Below are 15,888 nucleotides of genomic sequence, written 5' to 3' on the forward strand. Positions count from 1 at the left end.
GGAAGATACCAGGTCCAGCCTGGTATTTATTCATGCAATTATTTTTTAAATTCAATTTGTACCCAGTACTATGTTTGATTTTGGTGATACGATGTTAAATGTTATAGGTTGAATTGTGTCCTCCCAAAATCCCCATGTTGTAGCCCTAACCCCCAGGACCTCATAATGTGACCTTATTTGGAAATAGGGTCTTTACAGAGGTAATCAAGGAAAATGAGGTTAGGGTGGGCCCTACACCAAAATGACTGGTCTCCTTATAAGAAGAGGAAATTTGGACACAGACATGAATAAAGGAAAGATGATATAAGAGACAGAAGTTGGTCACCCGTAAGTCAAGGAGAGAGGCAGTGGCCTAGAACAGATTCTTCCCTTAATAATCTTTATAAGGAACCAACTCTACCCAAAACCTTTGTCTCAGATTTACAGCCTTCAGAACTGTGAGACAATACATTTCTGTTGGTTAAACCACTCAGTTTGCGGTACTTTGTTTCAGCACCCCAGAAAACTAATATATCAACCCTCCCCCATTTCCCACACCCTCAAAAGATATTGTCCTTGCCCTCAATTACACAACCAATGAATCACAAACATTATATCAAAAACTAATGATGTACTACACGTTGGCTAATTGAATATAAATTCTTTTAAAAAGAACATTAGAAACAAAAACAAAAAAAGAAAAGGTGCATGGTATGATCTCAGTCTTCTTAAATCTATTGAGGTATGTTTTATTGCCTATTATGTGATATATTCTGGAGAATGTTCCATGTGCACTTGACAAGAGTGTGTGTTCTGTTGTTTTGGGATGGAATATTCTGTATATGTTATGTCCATCGTGTCCAATATGTTATTCAAAGGCATTTTGTCCTTATTGATTTTCTGTCTGGAGGATCTCTCCATTGATGTAAGTATAGTGTTGAAGTTCCCTATTATTATTGTATTACCATCAATTTCTCTTCATAGTCATTAGTAAAATTTATGTATTTAGGGGGAAAAAAAAGTATTGTCCCTGACCACAACCATGATAGCAATAAAAGACAGCCTATAAAAGGGAAAATTAGCACTAAATTAAGGAATTCATGAACGGCTTCCCTGAGGAAGTTTTAACTAAGCTAAGAATTGAAGTAAAAGAAATTATTGACTAGATAAAAACAAAGGGATGAGCGTTCCAGATAAAATAAATAGCATATTTTAGGGGCATCTGGGTGGCTAGTGGGTTAAGCGTCTGACTCTTGATTTCAGCTCAGATCATGATCTCAGGGTCTTGGGATCAAGCTTGGCATAGGGCTCCCTATGCCCGGAAGAGAATTTGCTGGAGATTCTCTCCTTCTCCCTCTGCCCCTCCCACTGTTCACACACACTTGCTGTTTTTAGGCAAAAGGCTTGAGCAAAGGAGTGTAGAAAGGGCCCAGAGCAAACCCCTGGCTGAATACATACGGGCGCATCTGTGACCCACCTGAAAATATTCACAGGCCATAACTGATCAATAGGCTACTTACAACCAGGCACAGTTACCAAAAAAGAGAAGATTCCATATATCACCACACCTCCTCACCTTCCTCACCTTTAAATTCAGCCCCAACCCACTGCCTCCTTGCTGATAGCCTCCCCTTTGCTGTCCGGCTACACGCTCCCTTGCAGTGTATTCAGTAAACTTCTATCTCCTTTGTTGTGCTTTGGGTGAATCCTTTCACCGCCTGCAGCACTGGCATCTAACTGATCTCACCCCACTTTGGAGGGCCCCCATCCAATCAGGAGAGATACCACATTTAGCCACCGTGCCTTACAAGAGGAACAAAAAGAAAGCACACATCTGGCCAAGAAAGGGAGGAATACAGTAGGAAAGAGGCTGAGGGGCAGCTGGAATCCTGATCATGCAGGCCATGTTAAGGATTTTGGACTCTCTCAAGAAGCAATGAGACAACCAAACACTTAGTACATCGTAATATGATAAAATGTGAAGTACTCAACATACCTATAAGTATCCTTGCCAAAATAGCTGAATCTAAATCTAGTCAAGTCTTTAGAACTAACCCCCATTTATAGGAAATATGGGAAATAGAAGAACAAATTAAGTAATACCATATGGAAAAATACCAATCAGACAAATCTGGGACGTGGAACATTCCCAGTTAACCACCAGCCAGTCCAACCAGTCAATGGCAAGAGAAAAATAAGGGAGGAGAGGTGGCATAACTCGAGATGTAGAGTTACAACAACCCGAACAAAACACTTGAACCTTGCTTAGATCCTAATTGAAACAATTCAATTATGAAAAGGCATTTTTAAGCAACCGGCGAAATTTGAATATGGACTGGATATTAGTGATACTAAGGAACTGATGTTAATTATTTTTAAAAGTATGCTGTGTCTTGGGGCACCTGGGTGGCTCAGTCAGTTAAGCATCTGCCTTCGGCTCGGGTCATGATCCCCTGCTCTTGGAACAGAGCCCTGATTAGTGGGGAGTCTGCTTCTCCCTGTCTCTCTGCTCCTGCCCCCTGCTCATGCGTGCTCTCTCCCTCTCTCTCAAATACATAAATAAAATCATTAAAAATAAAAAAATAAAAAATAAAAAGCATGTTGTGTCTTTCCACTGAAGCCGTAATCTTGATAGCAGAGACCATCCACAAAATAGGTATTCAGTATGTGTCATTGATTCTGATGCTGAATCTTGGCATTTCAAAGGGAGGCAGAAGGTCAAAAAGTACTGGGGAATCATTTGTACCTTTGCAGAATTACAGAATTTTTGAGTTAAAAATGACAAGAGGAATTATCTAGTCAAAATAAATTCATGAGGAAAAGGACACAAAGCCAGGCTGTGGCAGAGTTGGTCTAGAACGCAGGCTAATAGGCCAAGAGCTCACATTCCACGTCTCTCAGTTCAGCTCACTGGAGGTTCTGACTGCTTCCATGCCCACCCTGTGCAGCTCACAGCTCAACGCCTTCTCCTTCCCCCATGTGACTTCATATTCTTGTTCTTCCTCCCAACTCTATCTCCAGACATTCTAATTTATATTCACTTGACAAGTTTCACATTCCTTGGGAAAACTGCCAAAGGTAATGCTAACAGAGAAGGAATAATAATGAGGGGAAGAAAAACATTTTAAAACCAAAGCAAAATTAACAGTAACAACAACAGCTGCTGTTTCAAGCTTTTTCCACATTTATGTTCCTACTTTGTTCTCCTGGCTTTCATGGACACATTATTTTCCTAAGTTCTGTCAATGTACAAGTCTCAAAGAAAAAAAAAAGTTTTTAAGCCGTTGACATTAAAAATCAATACTGCTAAAAATAAATAAAAATCTTAAAAAGTTTTAAAAAAAATCAAGGCTGCTGAACTATCTTTTCTCTTTCCCTTCTTTTTTTCCATCCTTCATCATTTTTTCAAAGATCACAGCTAATGTGGAGGCCAGAAATCAAAATATTATTAGTTATTATAAACCTTTGAGTAATACATTGCTTTTTAAATTGTGTACATGTATTACTTTAAAAAATATTATGTTTTAGAAAGCTATAATTATGCATTACACAGTCTGTGTTTAGCAAAATGTGGAAAAACTAAGAACTCAGCCAGTATTCTTCAAAATTTGTAAGATATGCCAAGCGACCCTAATATAAGCGAGGACACGTAGCTCAATATAGGCAATAAGGTATGTCGACATAGCAAATACTCCAAAGAAGGATAATTACACAACTGCAAATGGATAGATATGTGGGATTTAGTAAATATAAGCCAAGTAGAGGAATATGTATTTCTGGGACCTATTACATAGAAATAAGTTATCTTCTATGAAATTCCTCAATTACGTTATATACTTACATTACACAAACATATCACTAATCCTCATGGCAAACCTTTAGATGAGATATTACTGCCCACATTTTGCAAAGAAGAGGTAAAGAGGTAAGACCAGAATTTGAATACAAGACTGTCTGATTCCAAGTTCATATTCTTTCCGCTATAGAGTAAAAAACAGACACATAAATTAAGTAGGGGAAAATTGACTTTTTACTCTGACTCCATCTAACAGCAGTTCATTGTTACCATGTTCTATGATCAAGGCTCACATTCAGCTGGTATGGCATAAAAGCTAAAAGCTGTTATGATTAGTTGGGTATCTTTTCTGTTTGACTAGGGGTGCCCATGCCATACTGATCACTAAACATTTTGAATATACTACCTGTCTATGACACGGAACTCTGAGTATTCCATCACTTACTTATTCAGACATTTGAAATCATCCAAAACATATTTTTCATACCTACAGGTCTACATCATGCAAAATTTGGCTGGTCTTCTCTCTAAGTAAGAACATGCTAAGATTCCCAATTTTTAGAGTAGAAGCCTAACATTTGCCATTTACATATACCAAAGCAAGGGGCACATCTTTAAATCAGTAGTATAAAATTACTATATTGTAGGTTCTCACCAGTGAGTCCAACCTTGAAATGACATCCTGCCTTTCTTGTTAAAAATCAGTCTTGAAGCATTCGTTATCTGGGAAATTAGTCTGACAGGATACTATTCACACCTTCCTCAGTTCTTGCTATAAAATTAGATCCCCAGAAAGAAATACATCTAGACATTAGCTATGCCCTTAGATAGATGTGCCTAAACTGAGTTTCATACAAAATTATACTCTTGGATTTTATCAAGATTCAATATCAGAAATGACCATACAGAAAAAAAGAAAGCAATGGTATAAATGTCATCATAACAAAAGCAGCACAATTTATTTCTGAGAGCTTCATACTTTAGATTTATTTTTAAATTAGTTATGCCAAAATCAGTTTGCCCAACCAACACACATAAAATGTTATATAAGCTCCCTCAACTGGTTAAGACATAGAACTACCAAAAAACGTGTTCCATTAAGTTGACTGTATCATCCTCTTCAGAAATTTCTGTAACTCCAGCCTGAGATTGAAGAATGGACATGATATCATGAGATAATTTGTCAAAGCCATTCTGTAAACATATATTTGCCATTTCTTGCCAGTTTTCTAATGAGAAAAATGGATCATTTATCATAAGATGTTCAACTATACCTGAGGAAAAAAATTATAATATTATAGTATGGTACTTATCTTATTTGAAAACACACACTTCAAAAATAGAAAGGGATATCATTTCAACTGTTAAAGTTACTATTAAACTTGATCCCTGTAAATTTAATGTGGAGGGTTTCAGCCAGTTCGTGGTAAGTAACCAAGTGTTAATTTCTTCATTTTTTTCATTAACCTTTTCATGTCTCACATCAACCCTCTACTATCTCTCACATTCCCACACTTCTATTCATCTTCTTCTCGGTTGAAGGCTACAAAGAAGGGGTCTCAGAAAATGAAGAATGAGGGTTCAGCTTATTCAGAGTCTCTAAGGCACCACTAAACACTACCACATAACTGGGGGCCTACAGGTCTAGTTTTCATGATTCTTCAAATTATTTTATAAATTCCCTAGTAGTGCTGACCCAAGGGCCTGAAAACCTCTTTGGCAAATCCTTCCTCCTAACTCTGGATAGAAGGAGACCTCTTAATGATGGGGCTTCTATAACAATTATTTTTCTAAAGGAAATAAAAGAATGATTTTGTTTATTAAAGAAAACTAATGATATTACTTACTTTTGTAAATCAATTACAGTGACCCTCTTTGGAATATACTTATTTAGGGAACTCATTTCTTACCTGTTACCTGCATTACTTATGATACTTAATGAAAAAGGATCTCTTTTAAAAATATTGTCAGCACTATTATTTTATTTCTACCATGATTATTATTTTTCTTTCAAATAAAATACTTTATTTGGTATCTGTAATGATAATTTCAAAATTATCTTCCCAAATATGTTTTCATGTAATTTGCTATTCAGTCTTTAACCCCTTATAACAATTTAAAATCAAGCTATCTACTCAAGTTCCTATATTAAATTATAGAAAGGAAAGAAAAAAGTGAGATGTAATTAGTTATTCTTGATCCCAGTCCAGAGTTACATTCAGAGTAAACATCATATGGAAATGACATTTACATATGTATTTGTTTTAAGAATAAAAATATAGAGAGATTATGTCTAAAAAACATTTTAAAACATAAAAATTACTAAATATATACATTTGTTAATATATGTACAGTTTTTAGAGTAGTTAGCCAGTATAATTATTAATATGTTTCCCTAAAGCTTCATAAAATTCTCTCTTCTTTGTAATTCCCTCAAGAAATACATACTATTCTCAACAGACTATTATTGACATGGTAATCTTTACATTTATAAACTTCTAAAGTCAATTCCTGCCAAGAAAGAACTCTTAGGAAAAATGAGTTAACTCAGACATAATAATCTTGAACCTTTCCCTAAATAACCCACTACTTTCCCTTCTACAACATTTTACTATACTTACCTTTCCCACCTTTACTTATTTCTTGAAGTAGCTTAATGCCAACTTTTTTCATATCTACAGAAAACAGATGAAGTATAACAAGACCAAAAGATAAAGATGGTGGTTTCCCGTTCCATTCTCTAGTGAGACACTGAATTAATTCAGTGTGGGGACATAACTTTATTAACTGCATCAGGTCATCTGAAAGCAAAACATAAAAAAACTATGTCTCAACATCCTAATATGATACATCAGCTACAAACAGGGACCAGCCAATGTCAACACCTGCCAATCAACACTTCTTTTTCCAATCCTTCCAAAGCCCTCAATGAACTCAACGGTACTCTCTCCAATAAAAAAAATTTTTTTTTAATTTTAAAAAATCATGCTCGGCATAGCAAAAAATGAAAGAAAACTACTTATAACACAGACTACCAGAAAAACAAATTATCAAAGAACTGTACTAGAACAGAAAGGATTAGACTGGCAATCAGGAAACCTGAGCTCTAATCACAGTTCCATCAATCATTTATTCTTTTGGATCTCAGTTTATGCACCTTAAAAGTGCTAGAATTGGTATGTCCAATTTGTAAGATTCCTTCTAATATTACATTGTGTTTGTCTATATCCTGTTGTTCATATTTGGACCAGTTCCTAGTTAGTATAATTTATTCTTTCTGTGCCTTGCATAGAAAAAGGGTCTCCGTAATTTTTTTCCTAAAATTATCAAGTATTTAGAAACTCAAAAATGAAGACTTCAAGAAGCTATCAACCAGTTCAAGTAGCTAGAGGTTGAGCCATATGAAGTTGCCTGTATTTGACCATTTTTGACTCCAAAAAAAGCAAATTTGTACGGTTTAATATACTAGCTATTGAGTTCATCTAATACTGCAATCATGATTTACATTCTTAAATTTATAAACTTTGTGTTAATTTACTAAAGTTTTTCAAGTAAAAATATTCTTCTTGAGTCACAGCAGAGGTAGTTTTCGGAATAATTTCTGAGAGCCTTTCAAAAACTACCATAAACATAATTTACACTCTGACAGGCAATATAAGATAATCTAGTGTTTATTAAACACATATTTACTGTACTGGGAACTTAAATCTATTAAATCACTGAATTTAATATACAATATAAGTGAGATATTATTATTCTCACACTGAAAGTGAGGAAACAGGCTTAGAGAAGTTAATTTTCCCAAAATTATACACATGATATAAAGTAGAACAGTTCATCTGACCCCCCAGAGTCGATGACCTTCCAATCTATAGTAATGCTCCTCCAAAATAATAAATATGTGTCTGCGTGTGCATTGTACGTATGTATACACACACACACATAAATACAGAGAGAGAAAGAGAGAGAGATGAAGAAACAAGGAATAACAATATAATTCTATATCAATAGAGTCAAACAATTGTTTTTAATTTCCCTAGAGAAGAGGTAGAAGTTTATGATCTGGGTCACTCAAACTGGCCTCCACTAAGTGAAGCTATTTATACAGCACCCCCCAGCCTCCAACAGTTTATAACTCACACATCCCACTCTGCTTCATTCAATCAGGTATTCAAATCCCCTTCTCCCTGAATTGATTGATTAACCAATATTTACTCAAAGATGTGTAAGATATGTTCTCTGACTACCTAGAAAGAATACAAACTCAAATCCATGACCTTTCCCCTCTGCTTCCCACACTTTGGAATCCATTTCATCATTCCTTGGTTTGACATGTTATCAATCATTTTTTTTTATCTTATGGATGTTCTGTTTTAGTAGGCCTTTATACCAAATATGATATCTGTTTAACTCACAAATATCTAGAGCAGTGGTTCTCAAAATATGGTCTAGGGTCTACAAAGTCAAAACTATTTTCGTAAAAATACTAAGTTGTTTTTCCCTTTTTCATTCTCATTCTCTCACAAATATACATGAGACTACATGACACGTGGTATTACAACAGACTGAATATAGGAGGAGATACGGGAAGCCATCTATCTTCTATTAAACCAGACATTACAGAGATTTACAAAAACGTAGGAAATGCAACTCTTTTCATGAAATTCTTTGGTTTTGGAAGTTATTTTTTATAAAAAATATTTTATTATGATAACATCTCATGGGCTTATTGTTATTTTAAAGGAATAAATAAATATTTTAAAATTTTCTGCTTTAATGTGTAATAGGATAAATATCAACAAACATAACCCATGTAAGTAAAAACTCTTTGGGATGTTCAGTGCTTTTTAAAAGTGTAAAGGAGACCTGAGACCACAAAGTTTGAGAGCCTGACATCTAGAATAATCCAATTTCCAGATAGGTATATTCACCTATTTAATGATAATGGGAAGGTGAACTAACAAATCATTTCAGGCTTTATTCAAAAAATTATTAGGGGGGAGAATAATTTTTACTTTTAAAACAGATGCTTTTGGTCACAACACTTTTGAAACAAATTTCTTAGAACTTTTCTGTTTTTGTTTGATTTGGGTTTGGGTTTTTTAATTTGTAAATGTATAACTGATAGTCTAAATCTAAGAGAGAACATTTTTTTCTGAAACCAGAAAGTATTAACAAATTGAATCTGTCCCCAAGGCCAATATGATACCATGGAAAGCTGTAGTTGTTTCTCATTAAAAAGTAAAATAAGGAAAGTAATTTTTCAAACTGTTTCCATTTTATAAGCTTAATTTTTCTCAAGTTATTATTTTCATCTTATGATGTGCTAAACAAATTCTGAGGATAAACATCAAGATTCTAATTACATAAGTGTTACTGCTTCATAAATTATTACAATATATATTTAATTATTTTATATTGTAATTCACTATTAGAAGAACAGAATAATATAATGAGCCAATCACGTTTCTATGCTTTTATGCAAGGCAAATTTTGTATGCAAACCGGAAACTTAACATTTCAGTCAATAAAAATTCTAAGAGTAATTAAACCTATACTCCTTCCATGTCTAAACTGACTAAAATAATCTCTTATCCATGGAAAAATAACACTTAAAACAGAAACTGAATCTATATACTTAGATAATAAAAATAAAATATATAATTCATTCAACAAATATTAATTGAGTACTACCTACTATACCAGATTCTGTTCTGTTGCTATGTGTGTGTAGGCAAATTACTTACCTCTTTGAACCTTAGCCTCTCTGTGGAAACATAGTTTGTTTTTTTAATTTATAAAATAGGGATAATAACAAAACCTACTTCATAGTTAACATAAGGGTTAAGTAAGATCATGCATGTAAAAAGCCAAACTATAGTATCAAGTGTTCTGCTATACAACAAATAAATTCATAACTTTAAAAACTAGATTCTAAGTAAAATTCAATTTATTGTTTGAAAATGATGAGATTCAACAGCCATCAGTGATCTTCTTTCCTGGAAAAATATGACCTAGAAGTCCTATGTTTTATTCCATTTGCAACTTTTTAGAATTGGGGTACAAAGCCTACAAATCAGAAATAAGACATAGGCCTGGGATGTGGGAGATGTCAGGATGCCTGTACGTTTAGGTTACTAATGAACTAGACTCAAAATAAGAGATCAGCTCATTCAACTAAGGTTATCCTAAGGTTGACAATGCTCTCAGATCAATGCCCAATTGCAACCAGGTGTTTCAAAATTTTGAAATGAACATTATTTTACTAATTCTTCATTTCTAATGCTTTTATCATAGTCCAGAACATTTATGTAACAAATAAGTGCGGCTATTTTTTAAAAAATCCTTTAAGTAGCATGGTCTAAAATATCTGCAAACTAGGGGCGCCTGGGTGGCTCAGTCGTTAAGCATCTGCCTTCGGCTCAGGGCGTGATCCTGGCGTTCTGGGATCAAGCCCCACATCAGGCTCCTCTGCTGGGAGCCTGCTTCTTCCTCTCCCACTCCCCCTGCCTGTGTTCCCTCTCTCGCTGGCTGTCTCTCTCTCTGTCAAATAAATAAATAAAATCTTAAAATAAAATAAAATAAAATAAAATAAAATAAAATAAAATAAAATAAAATATCTGCAAAATAAACTGTACTTCAGAGGGAGAGAAGCAGTGACACCCAGATATCCACCTTCCCCAAGGCTGCGAGGCCCTCCCCCCAGGACAGCCCCAGGCTGTCCCCAATGCCTTTGCCAGACATGCAAGGAAAACAATATCTCCTCAGCAACAACTGACCTTAAGGCAACGATCACCCTGATGGGGCTGGCCACAGTTACCCAGGACCCTCCATCAGCACCATGGACTTGACAAACTTCTCTCTCGGTTCATTGTTCCCTCTTTGCAAGCCATGGCTCATTTCCCTCTCTGGGCCTCAGTATCTCCACTTGTATGATGGGTCTAGCAGTGCCTACCTGATGGGACTGTTGTGGGGACTGGCTGGAGAGATGTGAGAACACCCTACCCAGAGTCTGGCACAAAGCAGGTACTCAATAAAAGTAAGATAGGTTTTTGTTAAAAGCAAACAGACAAATCTACTTATCAGTATACATAAAACAGACTTTATAATGTAAATCCAAAATATTGCCTACTATCATGGGTGATCTTACAATTAAAGTCTAGAATTCAAATGTATACAATTAAGTAGACTGTTTCACTCACCATAAGTAAAGTCCTTGAATTGCAGTATGTATTCCATGGCCCTGTGAATCTGACCCTGTTTACATAGGCAAAGAAGAGCTTTCTTGTGCAGGCCACATTCACTGTAGATCATCTGAGCTAACGCCAGGCACTTGGCCTTGTTGTAAGTATCCTGTTCCCCATAATCACAAATCACATCTCCTAACTCTTCAGAAAATGTGACCCTAGAGCAAGCAGATCAATAGGTGTACTTTAGAGAGTTCTTGAGGAGTGGATGAGAATAAAGTATTTGAAAATTCAGCACAGTAGGACTGGATTTTCCATGATCTGTAAGAATTCCAAGTTAACAGGCAATTGATATAGAAGAAATTAAATACATCTAAGATTTAACAACAAGAACAAAAATGATCAGCACGTATTCTTTTGGGGAAGACATTTTAGCAAAACTGAGCTCAAGTTTTTACAAAATCTACAAACACAGTTAAAACTCTTCTAAAAAGACTGGCGGGATTTAAAATGACAAGGCAAACAAAAATTCTCTTATAACTGAGGATCTCAATGGTCTCGGCAGTTATCTAATCTAGATTCTAAACCCTGTAGAATGTAAGAACTTATTAAATGTTGGTTAACGACTGACAACAAATTTTAGCTCAAAATTAGTGACAGATCTTGCAAGTATTTGCAAGAAACATGTGACACCAGTGTTATTTTTAAAATTGTTATAGATATATACAAATGGACAGGGAGGAAAAAGGATATAAGACGCCCCTCCTAGGAGAGACTGAAGAAGTAGTTCTTTTGAATTGGCTCACTTAATAGGTTTCACTTGTCATCACATTTTAAAATTTTTAAAAATTTTTTTTGTCATAACATTTTAATGCACCATCTTCAAAACAAACTGAAGTGAACCATCTGCACTAGCACATTGCACCTAGAAACGATCAGCACAGGACAAAACACATTTGGGTATGATTAAAGATATTACTTCTAATCACTGGTTGTACGGAAATTTTACTTTAGTTATATTTTTGATAGGTACAAAGTTGATCACGATTCACAGAACCTCAAGTTGCAGAAATGGAAGTACAAACTCCCTGTGATGGTTAATTTTATGTGTCATTTTGACTGGTTCATAGAATGCCCAGATATTTAGTCAAATATTATTCTGCAAGTCCGTGAGAATGTATTTGAAAGAGAGTAACATTTCAATCGGTAGACTGAATAAAGCGGATTGTTGTGAATGTGGATGGCTCTCATCCTATCAGTTGAAGGCCTGAATGGTACAAAAAGGCTACCCTCTTTCAAATGAGGGGGAACTCCTCCTGCTTGACTGCTTAGCTGGGACATCAGTCTTTTCCCACCTTTGGACTCAAACAGAAACATTGGCTTTTCTTGAGTCTTGAGCAGTCTTAAACTTACACCATTGGTGGCTCTCTTGGGTCTGTAGCTTGCTGACTGCAGATCTTGGGACTTACCAGCCTCCATAATCACATGAGCCAATTTCTTCACACACACACACACACACACACACACACACACACACACACACACACACTCTTTTATATAGGGAAATGTGTATATATATATAATTTTCCCTATTGATTCTGTTTTTCTGGAGAAGCCTAATTAATATCTTCCCCAAGTGGGCTACTGGGAGTGATAGCGGAGCCTCTCTTTCATCTCCCAGACCCAAGTATTCTACCTACTGGGGATAAACCATATAATTGTCACTAATTTAAAGAGTGCATTCCATCCTGAAGCATCTTTCTCCATCTTCAAAGGGTAGAGTGACAAGCTGGCTTCACCTGGACACAACCTGAACCAACCATGAACCAACTTTGGGTTTTTTTCCTTGTCTGTTGGTCTTAGGTCACCCCACCCCTGCATGAGGCCATAGGTATGAGCTGTGGAAGTTGTGTCAGTCAGTTGGTGGTAGTTGACATGGGTTCTGGGCCACCTATTCCTGAAGCTTAACTTGACGCTCGGGATCGGCTTGAGCATGATCTTGATTGTACCTGATTTTAGATGCTCTCTGAGCCCACCTGACCTCATGACTTGGTGAGCCTGTCAGAATCCAGTTCATGATGAGCAGTTCCAGTTCCACAGTCACTGGTGTTCCCTGGATAGACACTCCAACTTTAGCAGGACCCAATAGGTGTTTTTTTAATAGTATATTGTTGCTTATTACGGGTGGCAGATCATCTACTGGGATATCTCTGGGTAGTCCCAAGCTAAATGAAAACTGTTAGTGGGTATCAATTATCATGATTTGATAAAGGCACGGCGACCACAGTCATCCTACCAGACAAGCCATCAAGACCAACAGAAGTGTAAGAGTGAAAAGAATATAAAATGATACAGGAGAAAGATGAGTAATAATTAATATGGATGAATCTCAAAAGAACCATAAGTGAAAGACCCAGACCAAGAAGAAAATAATACATAATATATAATTCCATTTTTATAAAATTCTAGAAAATGAAACCTCATCTATTATGACAGAAAGTAGATCAGTGGTTACCTGGAGATGGGGTGGGGGTGGAATGAGGTTGATTATCTCAGCTGTGGTGATGATTTCACGGGTGTATACATATGTCAAAACTTGTCAGATTGTACACTACAAATATGTGCAGTTTATTATATGTCAATTGTATCTCCACAATGCTGTTTTCCAAAAACTCAGCAATATGTATCGATTATTGTATATAAATTATATTGTATATAAATTATATATCAATAAAGTTGTAAAAAAACAAATTATAGCCCTAGGATCCATTATCATGACAAGGGCTATAGTATATCCTACTAACCCTCCTCTTATAGGATTCCCCCAGAATTATACTCACAAAACCCTGGAAAAGCTGTGCCTAGATGGAGTGAAATTAAGGTGAGAAGCACATACACAGGTGTTGTGCAAGTGGCTGACTATAGTACATGCTGTTTTAATGTCCTGCCCAGATCCTCCTTCCCCCTTGCTCTGGGTGTTGGCTGCCAGTGGCTTACAGGTCCCCCACTTCCACAGCAAATTGCCCTTCACTGGGGGGAGCCACCATGCCCAGGAAGTAATGCCCCATCCAGGCAGCCCATAGCCCTAATAGAGATTAACAGAGAGGTACAAAAGGCTGGCCCCTTGCCTAAGGGGAACAGCTCTGTGGTGTGGTTTATGCTCCAAAGCCTCTATAAATAAGACCAAGGTTAGAACTTGCCTGAGATCACATCCTTTCTTGGCTTCACACACACACACACACACACACACACACACACACACACACACACTCTTCTCTATTCTGCTTCACTCACTCCCTTATAGGGTTTTCTTGAGAAGCTCTCCCTCTATCAATCATGTACATTCAAATTCCTGTCTGAGGCTTTAGCTCTAGGGAATCTAACCTAAGGGAGCTCTAGTACAAATCTGCCAATCCTTACTGAAACCCAACTCCAAGAAGCCATCTCCTGTCTATCCTTACTGATTTGTATGTTCTAAATGTTACCTTGGTCCACATCCATTCTGCTTTTAAGTTTTCTCCTAGGTTTATTCTTTACATGTACCTATAACCTATCTGGATCCAGATTCCTGCCTTATCCCTCTGAGTAGCATGAGACTGATTAATTCTTTTCTATCCTTAACAATCAACTTTTTTTTTTTAAGATTTTATTTATTCGACAGAGAGAGATACAGCAGAGAGGGCACATAAGCAGGCAGAGTGGGAGAGGGAGAAGCAGGCTTCCTGCTGACCAGGGAACACGATGCGGGGCTCGATCCCAGGACCCTGGGATCATGACCCAAGCCGAAGGGAGACGCTAAACGACTGAGCCACCCAGGCACCCCTACCAATTAACTTCTATCCACCATCTAGTGGCCATGAATCATCCTGTAAACTGCCATTACTCAACTCCTGATCTGGGCTCATTGTGACTAGACCCCATTACTGCATGAACGCTTAGTAAATCCTTTTGACCAATGAATTGTAACAGAGACTTGAGATAAATGTTCAAATTATGTACTAATAAAAAACTACCGAAATCTTGAGAATAAACAACTTCAGTAACCAACTATCAAAATTAAGTTAAAAACTTTGCTTACCTTTCCTGGGTGACCCAATTGATAACTAAATCTAAACGTTTTTCAGATAATCCACATTTGATTCCTTCCAGGGTTAGTTCTGCATCAATAGGACGTCTACAAGCATGACTTGTGCTAAAGATGGCCTCAAAAAATAAGAGTAATGGAAAAGGCTTGCCTCTAATCTTTCCAACAGCTATAGAGAGAAGAAAAGTTTTTGAGTTGAACGCTTTACGTAAATAGTAACTAGCTTTTTCTTACTTCATATTATTTTCATCTCTTTGCATCTTCAAAAAATTTTAATCTAAAATAACATACTTAAATTTTTAACTAATGCTTATGGATTAAACATTACATTTTGGATAATGACTAAATATTACATGCTATGTGAAAACAGAGGCAGAGGCTGGAGTGATGTGTCTACAAGCCAGAGAATACCAAAAATTGCTGACAGCCACCTGGAAGGTAGGAGAGAAATATGGAATGTAATATTCCTCAGAGCCTTCACATGGAAATTTTAAAAGCTGAAAGAATATACCACCAGCAGACCTGCACTATAAAAAATGCTAAAGGCAGTCTTTCAAGCAGAAGGAAAATATCAGATGGAAATATGAATTACATGAAGAAATGAAGACCAGAAATGTTATATGCTATGAATATAAGTATTTAGAAGTATATTGTTTTTATGTAATACATCAAGTGGTATAACATCACCTGAGGGTAGAATGTGGTAAGTTAAAGATACAATCTATAAACCCTAAAGCAACAACCAAAGTAGGACAACAAGGAGTTACAGCTCATAATCAGCAAAGGAGAAAAATGGAATCATGAAAAAATTCAACTAATCCAAAAGAAGGTGGAAAAAGGGG

General features: G+C 36.3%; 1 protein-coding gene across 6 annotated transcripts in view; it reads right to left on the minus strand.

Moving 5' to 3' along the window:
* Positions 1-563: 563 nt before the first annotated feature.
* Positions 564-15,888, minus strand: part of CLHC1 (clathrin heavy chain linker domain containing 1) — a 40,210-nt gene continuing 24,885 nt past the window's right edge. For 4 of the 6 annotated variants that reach the window (XM_034659146.1, XM_011237833.3, XM_034659147.1 and 1 more), the window contains 4 exons: positions 15,041-15,215; positions 10,978-11,180; positions 6,397-6,576; positions 564-5,049 (listed from right to left, as the gene is read on the minus strand). In XM_034659146.1, coding sequence (XP_034515037.1) covers positions 4,853-5,049; positions 6,397-6,576; positions 10,978-11,180; positions 15,041-15,215 — 755 coding nt within the window. In that variant the 3' untranslated portion in view covers positions 564-4,852. Of the gene's footprint in view, positions 6,577-10,977; positions 11,181-15,040; positions 15,216-15,888 lie in introns of all 6 variants that reach the window. The other 2 variants (XM_034659145.1, XM_034659144.1) reach the window with 2 other exon arrangements.

The sequence above is a fragment of the Ailuropoda melanoleuca genome, chromosome 4 (genome assembly GCF_002007445.2).
Source record: "Ailuropoda melanoleuca isolate Jingjing chromosome 4, ASM200744v2, whole genome shotgun sequence".
In the NCBI taxonomy this organism is placed as follows: Eukaryota; Metazoa; Chordata; class Mammalia; order Carnivora; family Ursidae; genus Ailuropoda; species Ailuropoda melanoleuca.